Here is a 14,414-nt window from a genome sequence, read left to right as displayed (position 1 = left end):
TATGATCCATCTAAAAGCACGTGATGATGATTTACTGCTGATTACAGAACTGGCTTTACTAACAAAATGCGCACGACAATCGCATTCGATTAATCGTGCAGCCCTACAACCGAGTGACATCATATAGCCAAGCACAAGTGCCAGAATTCCCTCTGCAGCTGCAATTCATTTTACTTACATAGCTGAATCATCTTATTAGCATGCTGTGCTGCAGACTGCCTCTGCCGTATGGACTAATTGATTCTGAATAAAGAACCGTACATGATAGCAAACAAACAAACAAGTGCAGCACGTCAGCTGAATACAACATTAGCCATGGGATTAGCATCTTGATCCAAGTGACCTTACAGGGGTTTGAAAATGTTTTACTGTAAAAAAAAAGAAGCTAAACTTAAGTTGTTTTCAAAGTGAGGGTTGTAAATGCCATAAATGACTTAAAACTCATTAAATCACTTAAAACAAATCCTCCATGCAGTGCAACACATTTCAATAGATCATAGATCCACTGCAGCCCAATAATCCACATAAGTATTAATCTTGAGTGTCACACCACTGACATACTTCCTGACCCGGCAAAACAACAGCATTCCTAGAGCTTGCAAAAGTGTAAATGCATAATCTTAAAAACTCAAACGGCTTCTTTCCGGTAAAACAGCACTGATGATGAATGCCTACCTTACATCCGAACATCAGCGACAAGGTGTTGTCATGGCACGCAACCTTACAGTGGCAGAGCATTGGATTAAAACAGTCGGGGTTCCTCACTATAGGAGACATTCCTCTCACAGCAGGAGTGCTGCACTCATGCTACAAGCACTGACGTAGACAGAGAGAAAGCACAAGACTCTTCACTCCTGGATAAGCAAGAGTCCGCCTAATGCATGAACACACACGCACACACGTTCTCCCTAAACACACACACACACACAACTGGGATGCAGCCACCGTTTAGATCTCAATTCTCTTTATCCCTTGCTCCCTTTCTCTACTCTGGTCTGAGTCACACACTATTTCACAACCTTGTCTGCCTGAAGCTTTAAGTCCTATGCTTCATTTTCTGTACACAAAACTTATTTTTATTTTCTTTTGATTTTACAGTGAAATACGACCATGACTTTTTCGTGTTTCTGTGAGATTAACTAATGACAATGTCGTGGTAAATTAACTACATGGCATAATAGGTGCCACTTGAATTTATTAGGAAGGCCAAGTGTGATATGTTAGACTTTTTTTTAATTTAGCGAGACGCATGAAAGCAGTGTCACTGGCTTTGCTTTCTTTGAAAACCAGAGAGCTGTAATTAGCGACATTGTAATGTGTATACGAAAAGCTTCCTTAGTTTACATAAATATCAGCAGAATTGTGATGAAAGCGATGTATGCATTTTCACACCTCCCTAGCAAAAACAAATCAAGAAAAGGAAGTCTATCTGTTAACTTCATATACTGTAGCAAAAGTTCAGGTTGAACATATACTACTGTTTAAAAGTTTGGGTCAGTGAAAGAAATGAATACTTTTATTTAGCAAGTATGTATAAAATTGATCAAAAGTGACAGTGAAGACATTTATAATATTACAAAAGGTTTCCAGTTTTAATAAATGCTGATATTTTAACTCTTTTCATCAAAGGATCCTGAAAAATGTTATCAGTTTCCACACAAATATTAAGCAGCACAATTACTGATAATACAAAACATTTATTGAGCACCAAATTAACATATTGGAGAAAGACTAGGTGATCTGCAAATGTTTTTTAATGGCTGTATCTTTAGCGAGCTTTTTTGTGTAGTATTTTATTGTTTATTGTATGTTACTGTTTGTTATATGTATTTGTAAATTTGGGCCCTCTATCTTGGCCAGGACACTCCTGCAAAAGATATTTTATTTTAAGTTTTCTTTCCTGGTTAAATAAAGGTTAAATAAAATATTAAAATTATTTCTAAAGGATCATGTAACACTGAAGACTGGAGTAATGGCTGCTGAAAATTCAACTTTTCTATCACAGGAATAACACAGTCAAAAACACAACATATGCAATACTCTTCTTGTCAACCGGCATCTATGCCAAGTCGAGAGTGTATATTAAGATCAACTCGTATCACAACAGCAGATGTGCTAGCCGACAAATTACCACAACTCTAAGAGATGAGAGAGAGATGTTTACAAGCCCGCACAGCAAACTGCCAAACCCAGACAGAGTGCAGGATGGCATTATGCCTGTCTGTGTGTGTGTGTGTGTGTGTGTGTGTGTGTATGTACACGTGTTTGTGTGTGTGTTCTCCAGAAGGAAAACAGAGGTGTTCTGGGCTGGTAGAAATCACACTGCAAGTGAAGAATTATAAGTTAGACTCTCAGTGGGTGAACATATGCAGTAAACATTGATCCACAACAATGATCAGTGTGTGGCAGGGGCGTGTATGAGGAGGCAAGGGAAGCAATGCCACCCAAAAAAAAAATAAAAATAGAATGAGAATATATTGTATGCAAGTAACATGAAATATGAGATGTAAACCACTCATTTTTCTAAAGTAACACTGTCCAAGTGGCACAACAGCTGCATATACAGTTTCAGAAAACCCAGCATCTCTTTTAATGTCCTAAAATGTGTCGTGAATGTAAAAACGCAATTCTTAGATACAGGTTACATGAGACTGACTGTGAATGGCTGATTACCAGTATGATAATGTTCTCCTATCATGTTCACAACCATTTGGCAAATCAACCTAAATGAGTAAAACTGGTAAAATTGGCTAAAGACTAATGAAAGAAAGAAAGAAAGAAAGAAAGAAAGAAAGAAAGAAAGGTTGACTATTAAAAACAATTAATTAAACTAACAAAATATATAAATACGCATCATGCCATTTTGCTTCATTAAAAATATTCACTTTGCAAAGTTTAAAACCCTACAGTACTAAGATTTCAGTTTATAAACATACAAAAATATTACTGTATTGGTTGTAAACTGTGCAAGCATTAAATGGAATGTTGAATTTGTGGTGATGAGTGCATGTTTGTGAGCTAATGTGTTATAAGCAACAGAAGGGGGTCTGGCCATCCCTATAGATGTGGAAAGCTGCAGGAAGCTATTATGAGATCTTAGCGTTTGTTTTTCTGCCAGTTCATCTGTGTGCCAAACCAACCTGAAGAAACACTTCTAAAAATACCAGTGCGTAAAACCCACCTCAGATGTGTGATCACAGCTAAGAGGGATTCGGCTCTGTGTTTTATTCTGTTCAAACAGACAGTGAATCTAATTAACATGAATTCATAGTCAAACACACATAAGGTACACAGTGAGTGGATCTGCACTAAAGCCCTGGGCCTTTGGGAGGTACAGAGTACACACTGGCCTGTGTGTGTACATGTGCAGTGTGTGTTGTGTGGTCATGCATGAACTGCTTTATGTGATGGGTAATGATGCCTTTGGAAGGATTCCTGATCATGCGCGCGCGTGCGCGCACACACACACGCGCACACACACACACACACACACACACACACACACACACACAGTTTCCAATGCATCACAGCTTTTTTTTTCTTTTGTTAAATTTATACTAAATGCTACACATCAGGCTCCAAAAACGTACAAAAAAAAATCCACATTAAAGTAATCTACTTTGATGTAGTCCATATGACCAAATGACAGTATACATGTTTGAAATTAAAGGGGTCATATGATGTTGCTAAAAAGAACATTATTTTGTGTATTTGGTGTAATGAAATGTGTTTATGCAGTTTAAAGTTACAAAAACACACTATTTTCCACATACTGTACATTATTGTTTCTCCACTATGCCCCGCCTTTCTGAAACGCATTTTTACAAAGCTCATCGTTCTGAAAAGCGAGGTGTGCTGTGATTGGCCAGCTACCCAGTGCATTGTGATTGGCCGAATACCTCAAGCGTGTGATGGAAATGTTACACCCCTCACCATACTGTGATGCCCTGTCCAGTCGGAGCAACGATTCAAAAACATTAAAACCCATTAAAAACGAGGCATTTGTTGCATCCAGTGGGGACATAATTACGGATTATAATGACTTATACTGTCTTTTTACGCGTTGCTTTAGTCCGTCTGCCGTGGTTTCTCCTTTCACGCTTTGTTGTATAAGTTTTAGTTTTGGTTCTCGTTGAGAAATTTCAATGATAGGATCGTATGATTGGAAAGCCAATGCATCTGAACTTGCTGTTTTGATGTAGCATTGCTATAACCGGAGGCAGTCTGGAAATGCTTTTTGAATAAGTAGGTCATAAGGAATTAGTGTTTGCTGTTAAATCCCGAGTCTTTTCTTCAAGTTAATTACAGCTATGTGCTTTTCCTCTTTCAGTCTCTGTTGAATGTATGGAGCTTTATATGCAGAATAAAGACGGATGGTTTTGTAGCACTTATCATTGTCATGCTAATGTACAGCATTCTAACAATCATTTTAATTACGTGTCTTATAGAGTGAGATTTTTTTCATCTGGAAAGTAAAACATGACTCATTACAATATTAATATTTATAAAGCCATTTTTATTTAGACTTCAATGCACACTGTTTTCAGAGCAGTTTTTTCTTGTTCACACTTCAGTGTTCCCCAGACAGCAATAGAATGTGTTTTGCTGTGCTTAAAGACTTAATTCTGTTGTGTACTTGTCCATCTACTGACCCATTGCCAAGCCCATATTTAAATAAACGTTTCCATCAGTCCTACCGTAGTAAATGTTGCCATCCTCCATTTTCTCAAACAGGCTTCTTCTCTTTTCTCATGTAAGTCTATGGAGCATCTGTGCGTTTGGCTTGTTTTAATGCAGTTTTATGGATGTTGTCCAAAAATATGGTAAAATGTTGCCGCCAGGTCACTTATAATAGTGAAACACGGTACCCAGAGAGGATGCATGTTTTTTCTTCTTTAAAAAAATCTTCAGAGGTTCATGCTGTGGATTAGTGGATTAAACTATGTATGGCATTAGAAAAACACCTACACACTGTTATATATATACATATACATATACACACATATATATATATATATATATATAAAAGAAACAAATATAAATTTTAATTTACAATCACAAAATTACTAAAACTGAAAATATAAATAATAAAAGCTAATTCTAAATGTCAATAAATAATATAATAGCATATAAATATTACTAAATTAACACTGCTTGGAAAATGGGGTAAACAGAGTAAAATTTGGCACCATTTACTTCAACTGGAAGTGTATTGAACCCTGAATATTCCTTTAATGCTAGTCTAGATGGTGGGTCGTGTAAAACTTGACTAAACAATATCAAAACAAATGAAGAGTTCAGATGCAAAAGCCTTTAAGTGCCATCTGACATTTTCGTCTAAAATGAGCATTTTTTTTCTCAGGCTCCTATGTTTAGGTTACTCTAATGGCAATGTATAGGGGTCCTTTTCTATGCAATTAGAGTGAAATAACTGAACATAAATATAGGAGCCTGATAAAAATGCTCATTTTAGAAGAAAATTTCAGACGGCATTTAGAGGCTTTTGCATCTGAACTCTTCAAATGTAGTTACTAGGCAGCGAGCTCCAGAATTCCAGTCGAGTTGAGTTTGATTTTGTGCTGCCTTGCGGCTGAATTCAGGTTGCCTGCTAACCTTAACGAACTACAAAGTCCTTAGGAGTCCACTGGCAGCTAAAGGGCACACAGCATGAGCCTACCATCCCTCCCAGCGTCTCTCTGTACCTGTGATTTTAAAATAGAAGTACAATTTCACAAAAAATAATTAAACAACACATGAGCACTATGGCCAAAGTTGTGCGCACGCTGTGAGAATGCTGACACAGACAGAACAAGCATCTTGGCCCCAAAACATCCTCCTATCTGGGTACACTCCTCCTCATTTCCTGTCACCCTGTCTGAAGGCCTTCTGGGCTGGAAGAAGAGCACAGTCAGAGGAAAAACTCTGACTCTGAAAGTGCTAACTGCCCATTTTATTCTGGGGGTCATGAACCCTCCCCATATTCAGCATCTATGTCAATTAGTCCTGACAGTGAAATGTCAATAATTTAATCATTAGAAATTGTTAGGAAGGGGATGAATAGAGAACATTCCCAAGCAGTGGTGGACTTCAGCACTTAGCCTATAGTGCGCTGATTGAATTTTTTTTATTTTACATTACTGTTTGGCCATAATGACTTTATACATTAATTCTGTGACATATTAACTCATAGAAAATAACCAAAACAATTCAAGGTTTTTATTTAGCACAGTGGCTAGATTAACAAATAACCAGACGCCACCCAATCTAAATATTCCCTCACAGTTTAATAGTAATGACTATGAATTTCTTCACTGATAAAATAGATAGCATCAGAAATACAATAACAAATTTAGAGTCTACAGCGTCTAGTATTTTAGCTTCATTAATCGCATCCAAAGAAAAACTGTAGTGCTTTACAAATATAGGACAGGAAGAGCTAAATAAACTTATCACTGCATCTAAACCAATAACATGCCTATTAGATCCTGTACCCACTAAATTACTGCAAAAGCTGTTACCTGTAGCAGAAGAACCGCTTTCTCAATATTATTAACTCATCATTATCTTTAGGTCACGTCCCAAAACCATTCAAGCTGGCAGTTATTAAGCCTCTTATTAAGAAACCACAACTAGATTCTATTGAACTGGCAAATTACAGACCCATTTCAAGTTGTCCGTTTATGTCTAAAATTTTAGAAAAAGTTGTGTCTGCTAACTAGTCTTCTACCACGCTTCAATCCATCACGCTCCCTAAGGTCGCAAAACTCTAGACTTTTGGTAGAACCTAGGATAGCAAAGTCCACTAAAGGAGGTAGAGCTTTTTCGCATTTGGCTCCCAAACTCTGGAATAGCCTTCCTGATAACGTTCGGGGTTCAGACACACTCTCTGTTTAAATCTAGATTAAAGATGCATCTCTTTGGCCAAGCATTCAAATAATGCATCTCATAATCTTGTACTGCAGTTATATCTGATCAAATGCACATTATTATTCCTTAGCTTGGGTTGAACAAATCAATTTTGCTTGGTTGGAACAGCAGCTATGCTAATTATGTCTCTATTTGTTTCTCTGTTTCTGCCACAGGATTGACATCCTGTGGTAACTAATTACACAAGCTTCAGTCTAGATCCAGCCCTTACAAAGACATGAGATGACCGAACACCTGAGAAGAGATGATGAACCAACATAAACTACCAAACTTTGCTACAAGTTTGATTGCAACATATAATCACTGCTGTTAACAGTGTTCATCGTCAGTGTGATTACGTCATTAACTGAATTTTACCGTACATTTCTGCCATATGTACATCAATTTGACAGTCACCACTGATAAGCTACTACTAAATATACTGTAGAAACTTAATTTTCTGTAAAGCTGCTTTGCGATGATTTGTATTGTGAAAAGCGCTATACAAATAAACTTGAATTGAATTGAACATTATATATTCTTTTTATTAAGGTGTTTTAGTACGTTACAATGTGTTTGTTGAGGAGAAGGCTGCTATTAGTTTTTACTTGGCAGGTGACAATACAGACAAACAAATCTCATGACATATCTAGGGACTAGAATATCATAGAGATGGACAGGCTATTTTGACTTGGGCCAGTGAGAAAATAGGCCTACCTAGCAACCACAAAGCACAATAGCAACTATGCAGATCACCCAACCAGCTGCATATATAGGAACATCCAGGTAACACCCACAACACCCTAGAGCTGTGTGAGAGCAGGAAAGGAAAGCATCAAATGTTTTCTTTAAGAATGGTTAGAATAGTATTTTTAATAAAAAAGTGCAACATTGTAACTACGGAAGTCTATGGATTATCGGGGGATTTACTGTGCGAGATCAGGCAGTGTGAGATTAACCAACATCTCATATATTATATTGTACGGTGACAGATGTGCTGTTGTTTTGTATAAAAATACATGTTCTACACATCATAATTAATAAAATCAATATCAACATTAAAATCAAGATTTTAACAAAAATCCGTTCAAGTTTCCACTGAATTTTCATGCTTCAAAACACCCATTTCATATTACTGTAGGTTCCTTGATGAATAAAGCAGGCAACAAATCAAGAGAGGCCCATATTAACAGAAAAATAAACTTTTCTGATCTAATAAGCAGATAGTATTGGGTTAGACAGTTTGAAGATGTGCACTAACACTTGTGTTTATGAGTGCGTGTCACTGATATAAAAGAACAGACCCTGCATCTGTTAGCTGCTCATGTTTACCACTCTAACAAGGCACAGTAAGGGGGTAACATGAGTACTCTCTCTCAAACACACACACAGAGGCAGTCTGGGTCCAAACAGCAGAGTAGCCAGGCCAAAACATGAGAGCCCGTGTGAACAATGGCGTTATTCTGAGGGGAGCAGATGAGATGGCAGACGGATGAACAACGTAGTCAGAGATCCTGATTGGAGCTGATCAACAGAGACTGTGTGAACACAGACTGGGAACATGTTCAACTCACATAATCTCCATTCATTCCACCTTTCTTTCTGCACTTTATCTTTCTTTTTTTCTTGCTTTTTTTATTATCTCACTCTGTCCCAGCAAAAATGTAGGGATGTCTGGCTAAGTAATGGTGTACCTCAGGGCTCAGTGCTGAGCCCCCTTCTTTTCTTCTATATACTAAACATATCTGTTAGCTGCTCATGTTTACCACTCTAACAAGGCACAGTAAGGGGGTAACATGAGTACTCTCTCTCAAACACACACACAGAGGCAGTCTGGGTCCAAACAGCAGAGTAGCCAGGCCAAAACATGAGAGCCCGTGTGAACAATGGCGTTATTCTGAGGGGAGCAGATGAGATGGCAGACGGATGAACAACGTAGTCAGAGATCCTGATTGGAGCTGATCAACAGAGACTGTGTGAACACAGACTGGGAACATGTTCAACTCACATAATCTCCATTCATTCCACCTTTCTTTCTGCACTTTATCTTTCTTTTTTTCTTGCTTTTTTTATTATCTCACTCTGTCCCAGCAAAAATGTGGGGATGTCTGGCTAAGTAATGGTGTACCTCAGGGCTCAGTGCTGAGCCCCCTTATTTTCTTCTATATACTAAACATTATAAACGTGTGTGTGCGTAGAGCACCCTTGAGTGGAAGTATCATCACCACCAGCTGAAGCAAACATGAGAATAAGCATCATGCACCAGGGGATCAGATCTGACCACAAACGCCCCCCTTAACACATCAACTTCAAACACACACACACAGGCTCAGCATACAGCCACATGCTTGCTGGGAAGTTTGCTCATACAGCAATGAAATGCAGCACGTGAGTGCACACACAAGTCAAGTAGAGCACTAAGGGTCTCACGTGAAACATAACTAATCATAAAATCACCATGATTTTAAAAACAAAGCAAAAATTATGTTATACAGAAAGAGAAAAGGGATGATATCAAGTGCTTATTAGTTGGCTCTCCAGAATACTTGGTTCTAAAAGAAACACACAAGGAAACGGAAGAGGAAAGAGACAAAGTGAAAGGAAACTAGAAAGAGTGACAGAGAGAGATGAAACAAGAAAATGATACCAAAATGCACTAGAAAGAGAGAGACAAGCTTTTGGGGTGAATCACTTTGCTGCAGAGTTTCTTACGACAGACCGAAAAACATTTTCGACAACAGTTTGCAATGCCAACTTACAATGTTTACGACTTTGACAACTACAGCATCGAAACAGCACTTAATCACTTCAGTTTACGTCCCTCCTCTTCTCCACAACTGACATGACGTACAGTATAAAGTCTTTTTTGCTTACCTCTGGGCTCCTCACTTTCTGTTCCTGCATGCTTCTCTGAGTGTGTGTGTATGTATGTGTGAGTGTGTTTCAGTGAGTGTTCAATCGGACAGCAGAGAGGTGTTCATGTTCTGTGGAGTGGCTTCCTTTTCTCTGGGCAGGCTCAGAGACTGTGTTCATCGTGTTTGTGTGTGTGTGTGTGTGAGAGAGAGAGAGTGCATGCCAGAGATGTGGGGAGGCCCTGAATCACTTCCCCACCGCTGCATCCAGCACTCTGCGGCACTCAGCAAGTCTACTGCAGGGAGCACAGCCAAGCAGGAACCAAGAGAGGAAGGGCCACCGAGCCCACACGGAAAAGTTGTACGGCAACACAGTTCCCGCTCAGAAAGTCGACAGTTGACAGGTACAACAAGAGCTTTTGTAGCTTATATGAACCTTAAATCAAGTATCAAAGCCCACAATACTACAGATTAGAAGTTGCATAGTTAATGTTAATCATAATTATTACTGCTGCAGTATTTTAAGAAACTCCTAACTCTAAATATTAGACACTGGTGAATAAGTCATTCTGCATCCTTTTTAGGGGTGGGTGATATACCGCTACACACGATTAACTGGTAGAAATTTGTCAACCGGTTGAGATTTTGGACTATCGTCTCTGTTGCAGATACACGCACACGTGGCATTGCTGTGCTCCGTGGTCACGAACACCTATCATTTGTACATGCTATTAAGCATTGCGGTTTAAAAACAAGTGATTTTAAGCCATTGACATGCAATCAGCAGCAAAAGAGAACTCATTTCGCTATGTGCGTGCTTCTGTCTGTTTCTGAGCGCTGTCAGAGAGGCATGTGCACGTAAAGATGTTGCTCATAGATTGCGGGAGTATGTGAACAAAGGTTTTGTTTTTTTTCTTACTTTATAGTGCTAGAACTGTTAAAAACACAAACTTGTATGTGTCAAAATTCCAGAAAGAAAATCTCTCACTGCTCTTGACTAAATTACTTTTGTAACTTTAATAAGAAATATATATTTAATTTACACACTGAAAAATATGCAGTTTTTATTTTTTATTTAAATGTATGTAGCATTTCTTATTTATTTGTTCTACTGTAGTTTTTTGTACTATTGTTTGTAATTAGTTTCTTATTCTTATTTAATCGCTTGAGTGAGCTTGAGTTTTTTGACAAGAATTATGAAATTTCTATGGTACCAAAAAGTTATATATCATAAAGACCTTATTTAAAGCAAAAATAACTATATTGTGATATACTATTACCATGAAATAAAATTACTCATATTGTGATATAAGATTTTGGACATAACACCTGCCCTAATTCTTTGTGCTAAGAACATGAATGATGCTGTAAATAATGTGGTTTGTTGAGAAGTGTATTACTTTTCTAAGTGATCATGATCAGAGTTTTCGCTTGGCAGATGAAAAACAGATATTGAAAAAATTCTGTAATACTTTGCAATAAGATTCCATTTGTTGACATTAGTTAACTGCAATAGTTAACAAGAACTAACAATAAAATTTCTAAAGCATTTATTAATCTTAGTTAGTTAGTTAGACTACCGGTATTCGGTAATGCGATATATCACGGTAATGAATATGCACGATATTGTTATCGTGGGCACTTCTAAATACCGTGAATAATTATATATTACAAATTATTCAGAATTTTGAATGCATTTTTTAAATGTTCAGTTATTTTTGTTATAAGAAAAAAGTTATTAAACCTGTTATACTGTATTATGACAACACTTTTTTTCAAACTAAATTGCAATATCGTGATAATACCGTATACCGTGATAAAAGCATGAGCAATTAATCACAACATGAAACTTTGATACCGGCATATCCCTAATCTTAGTAAATGTTATTTTCAACATATAACACATTAATAAAATATGTTGTGTCTGTTAATATTATTTAATGGACTTGGGATAATATGAACTAACAATGAACAATTGTATTTTCTTTTAATAATGTTAACAAGAATTAATAAATACTGTAAGAAATGTATTACTTAATGTTAAAGCATTACCAAAAGTAGAGCCGGACCGATATATCGTTTTGGCCGATATGAGTCTGTCGCAGATATATTGGTATCGGCGAATATGCCACCGATATGAAATTTTTTTTTACAGGACATATAACGCAGATTAAATGCTTCTGAATGGTGTAATTACTTAGTTTTTTCAGCAGAGCGTGCTCCATTGTTTGCTACTGGCAACCCAGGTCTGTGAAGTGTAGAGATGCGCGGATGAGCTCAAACTTCACGCGAGTCTGCTGCTTCAAATTATCCACCCGCACCTATATTTGATCGTCACATTACAATGATTCTAATTCTTAGTTTTGCATGATGATATGATGAATGGATGGTTCATTTTTAACAGCAGATTCAGTGACGTTAGAGACTAGAGCTGATCTGCGCATCACGGCACGCGTCTGCGGTGCATTTGATTAATTTTTATCAGCAGATTCAGTGACGTTAGAGACTAGAGCTGATCTGCGCATCACGGCACGCGTCTGCGGTGCATTAAAGCCTGTGTTAAGGCCACCGGAGCTGATTGTGGCCACTCAGTCAATGCTGGTGTTTATACCGGCTGCGCTGCGGCCCAGAACTCATGCTTATCACATCAGTCACATCGCGCGGCACGACAAAATACAATAGATTTCTATTGTATTTTGTCATGGCACGCCGCTCGCGTCCGGTGTAGAATAGAACCCATTATAATCAGTGATGTTGTCTACACTGGATGCAGTAAACTGATGCCCCGTTCTATTTATGACGTGCTGACACAAAGTTCAAATGATTTTCAATGGTCGCTTTGTCACGTCCTGTTGCGGCGCAGACACAGTGTCTAATCACATTACAATGATTCTAATTCTTAGTTTTGCAAGATAATATGATGAATTGATTCATTTTTAACAGCAGACGAGCTGATCTGTGCATCACTGCACGCGTCTGCGGCGCATTCCAGCTCCACGCCACCGGAGCTGATCGCGGCGGTCAATGCTTGTGTTTATACCAGCAACGCCGCATCCCAGAACTCATACTTATCACATCGGTCACATCACATTTCCTAAGGCAGCATAGTTTGTCAGTACAGTCAGTAACGCAGCAGATTGAAAAGTTTGTATCTTTCTGCAGTCCAATAGACAATAAATGGTGATTTCGCGCTATGTTGTCACCTAGTTGGTGAGACGCAATGCTATAAAGTAAATAAACAATGTCCCCGACTTTTACTCTCACAATGAGCTTATCATACTCGTTTGCTACATGAATAGTGCCCTATGATTTCCGCGATGCAGAAAACATGGACGGAATCGCGGAATCCAGTCATAAAAACGGAATTTACTGTATACCGTGGAATTTCATGGAATTTCTTATTTTTGATGAATAAATAAAAAACTGGTCAGTACATATATATAGACTATGTCTGTGAAAATTAAACTGCAAAAAGACTTATTTAAATATGAATGTTCTGCATGTTCATTTGATTACCAGAAAATACACAACACAGAATTTGTGGGGGAAAAAAAATATTCATTATTATTATTAATTCATTTTTATGTTGACATTTGGAAAAGCTGTGCTTCCTGCATCAACCTGCCCCTGTTGGCTTGGCTGTAGCTTGCTTGCCCTCCACAGTTACCTTGTTTAATTTCTTAATTCAAGTTATATATATTTTGTTCTATTTGTGTTAGGTTATATATATATATATATATACACACACACTGTATTCCAGTGGTTCTCAGCTACATTCCTGGAGGACCCCCAACACTGCACTTTTTGCATGTCTCCTTTTTTTGACACACCCATTTCAAGTCTGTGAGTCTCTACTAATGAGCAGGTGACCTGAATCAGGTGTGTTTGATTAAGGAGATATGCAAAATGTGCAGTGATGGGGGTCCTCCAGGAATGTGGTTGAGAATCACTGCTGTATTCTATATACAGTACCAGTCAAACATGTGTCCAAACTTTTGACTATACTCTACTATAATATAGCCTACACATAAAGAATATCGGCCGATATATCGATATCGTTTTTTTTTGTACTCCCTAATATTGGTATCGGCATCGGCCCCCAAAAAGCCCATATCGGTCGGGCTCTAACCAAAAGAGTTACAAAAGATTCAATAGACTTGGGGGCTGTTCACACAGAACACATTTTTAGCATTCCCCCTCTAAGAAAGCCCCTAAAAACCCAGGACAGCCCTAGCAACCGCAAAGCAATGAACACCACTAACTTTTTACTTCAGAATTTTTTTTAAGTCTATACTACGCTTCCCTGTTGTAGTATTATTCATAAGTAAAAACCAACAAGATTTGTTTTTTTCACCATGTTTCCAAATTCTCTACCCCAGGTCTAAAAGAAATGTAAAGATTGTACAAACTGAAAACATAAAATACTTTTGTGATCTATTTCCATTTGTTATTTTCAAAAGAGAAATACTGTCATGGATGTTTACAGAGCAGAGGTCACCTTTTTTTTCATTCCAATGGGAGAGATGGACTTTTGTTTATAATTATTTTGTGCTGTATTGTTGGTTACTGTGTTATTTCTGTTTCAAAAGCCAGCAATAAATAACACTTTAATATCTAAAGAGTGTTCATGTGATTTTATACATTAGTAATGTTGGG

At 37.7% G+C, this 14,414-nt stretch overlaps 1 protein-coding gene across 13 annotated transcripts in view; it reads right to left on the bottom strand.

The window, feature by feature from the left end:
• Positions 1–14,414, bottom strand: part of LOC107693969 (disks large homolog 2-like) — a 210,592-nt gene that overhangs the window by 157,354 nt on the left and 38,824 nt on the right. The window contains exon 1 of one of the 13 annotated variants that reach the window (XM_016493572.1): positions 9,781–10,230. The exons of 11 other annotated variants lie outside the window; for them this stretch is intronic. In XM_016493572.1, coding sequence (XP_016349058.1) covers positions 9,781–9,810 — 30 coding nt within the window. In that variant the 5' untranslated portion in view covers positions 9,811–10,230. Of the gene's footprint in view, positions 1–675; positions 853–9,780; positions 10,231–14,414 lie in introns of those variants that run through there. One more of the 13 variants, XM_016493573.1, reaches the window with a different exon arrangement.

The sequence above is a fragment of the Sinocyclocheilus anshuiensis genome, unplaced genomic scaffold (genome assembly GCF_001515605.1).
Source record: "Sinocyclocheilus anshuiensis isolate Anshui unplaced genomic scaffold, SAMN03320099.WGS_v1.1 scaffold694, whole genome shotgun sequence".
Classification (NCBI taxonomy): Eukaryota; Metazoa; Chordata; class Actinopteri; order Cypriniformes; family Cyprinidae; genus Sinocyclocheilus; species Sinocyclocheilus anshuiensis.
This window is presented reverse-complemented; position numbering and strand designations above follow the sequence as displayed.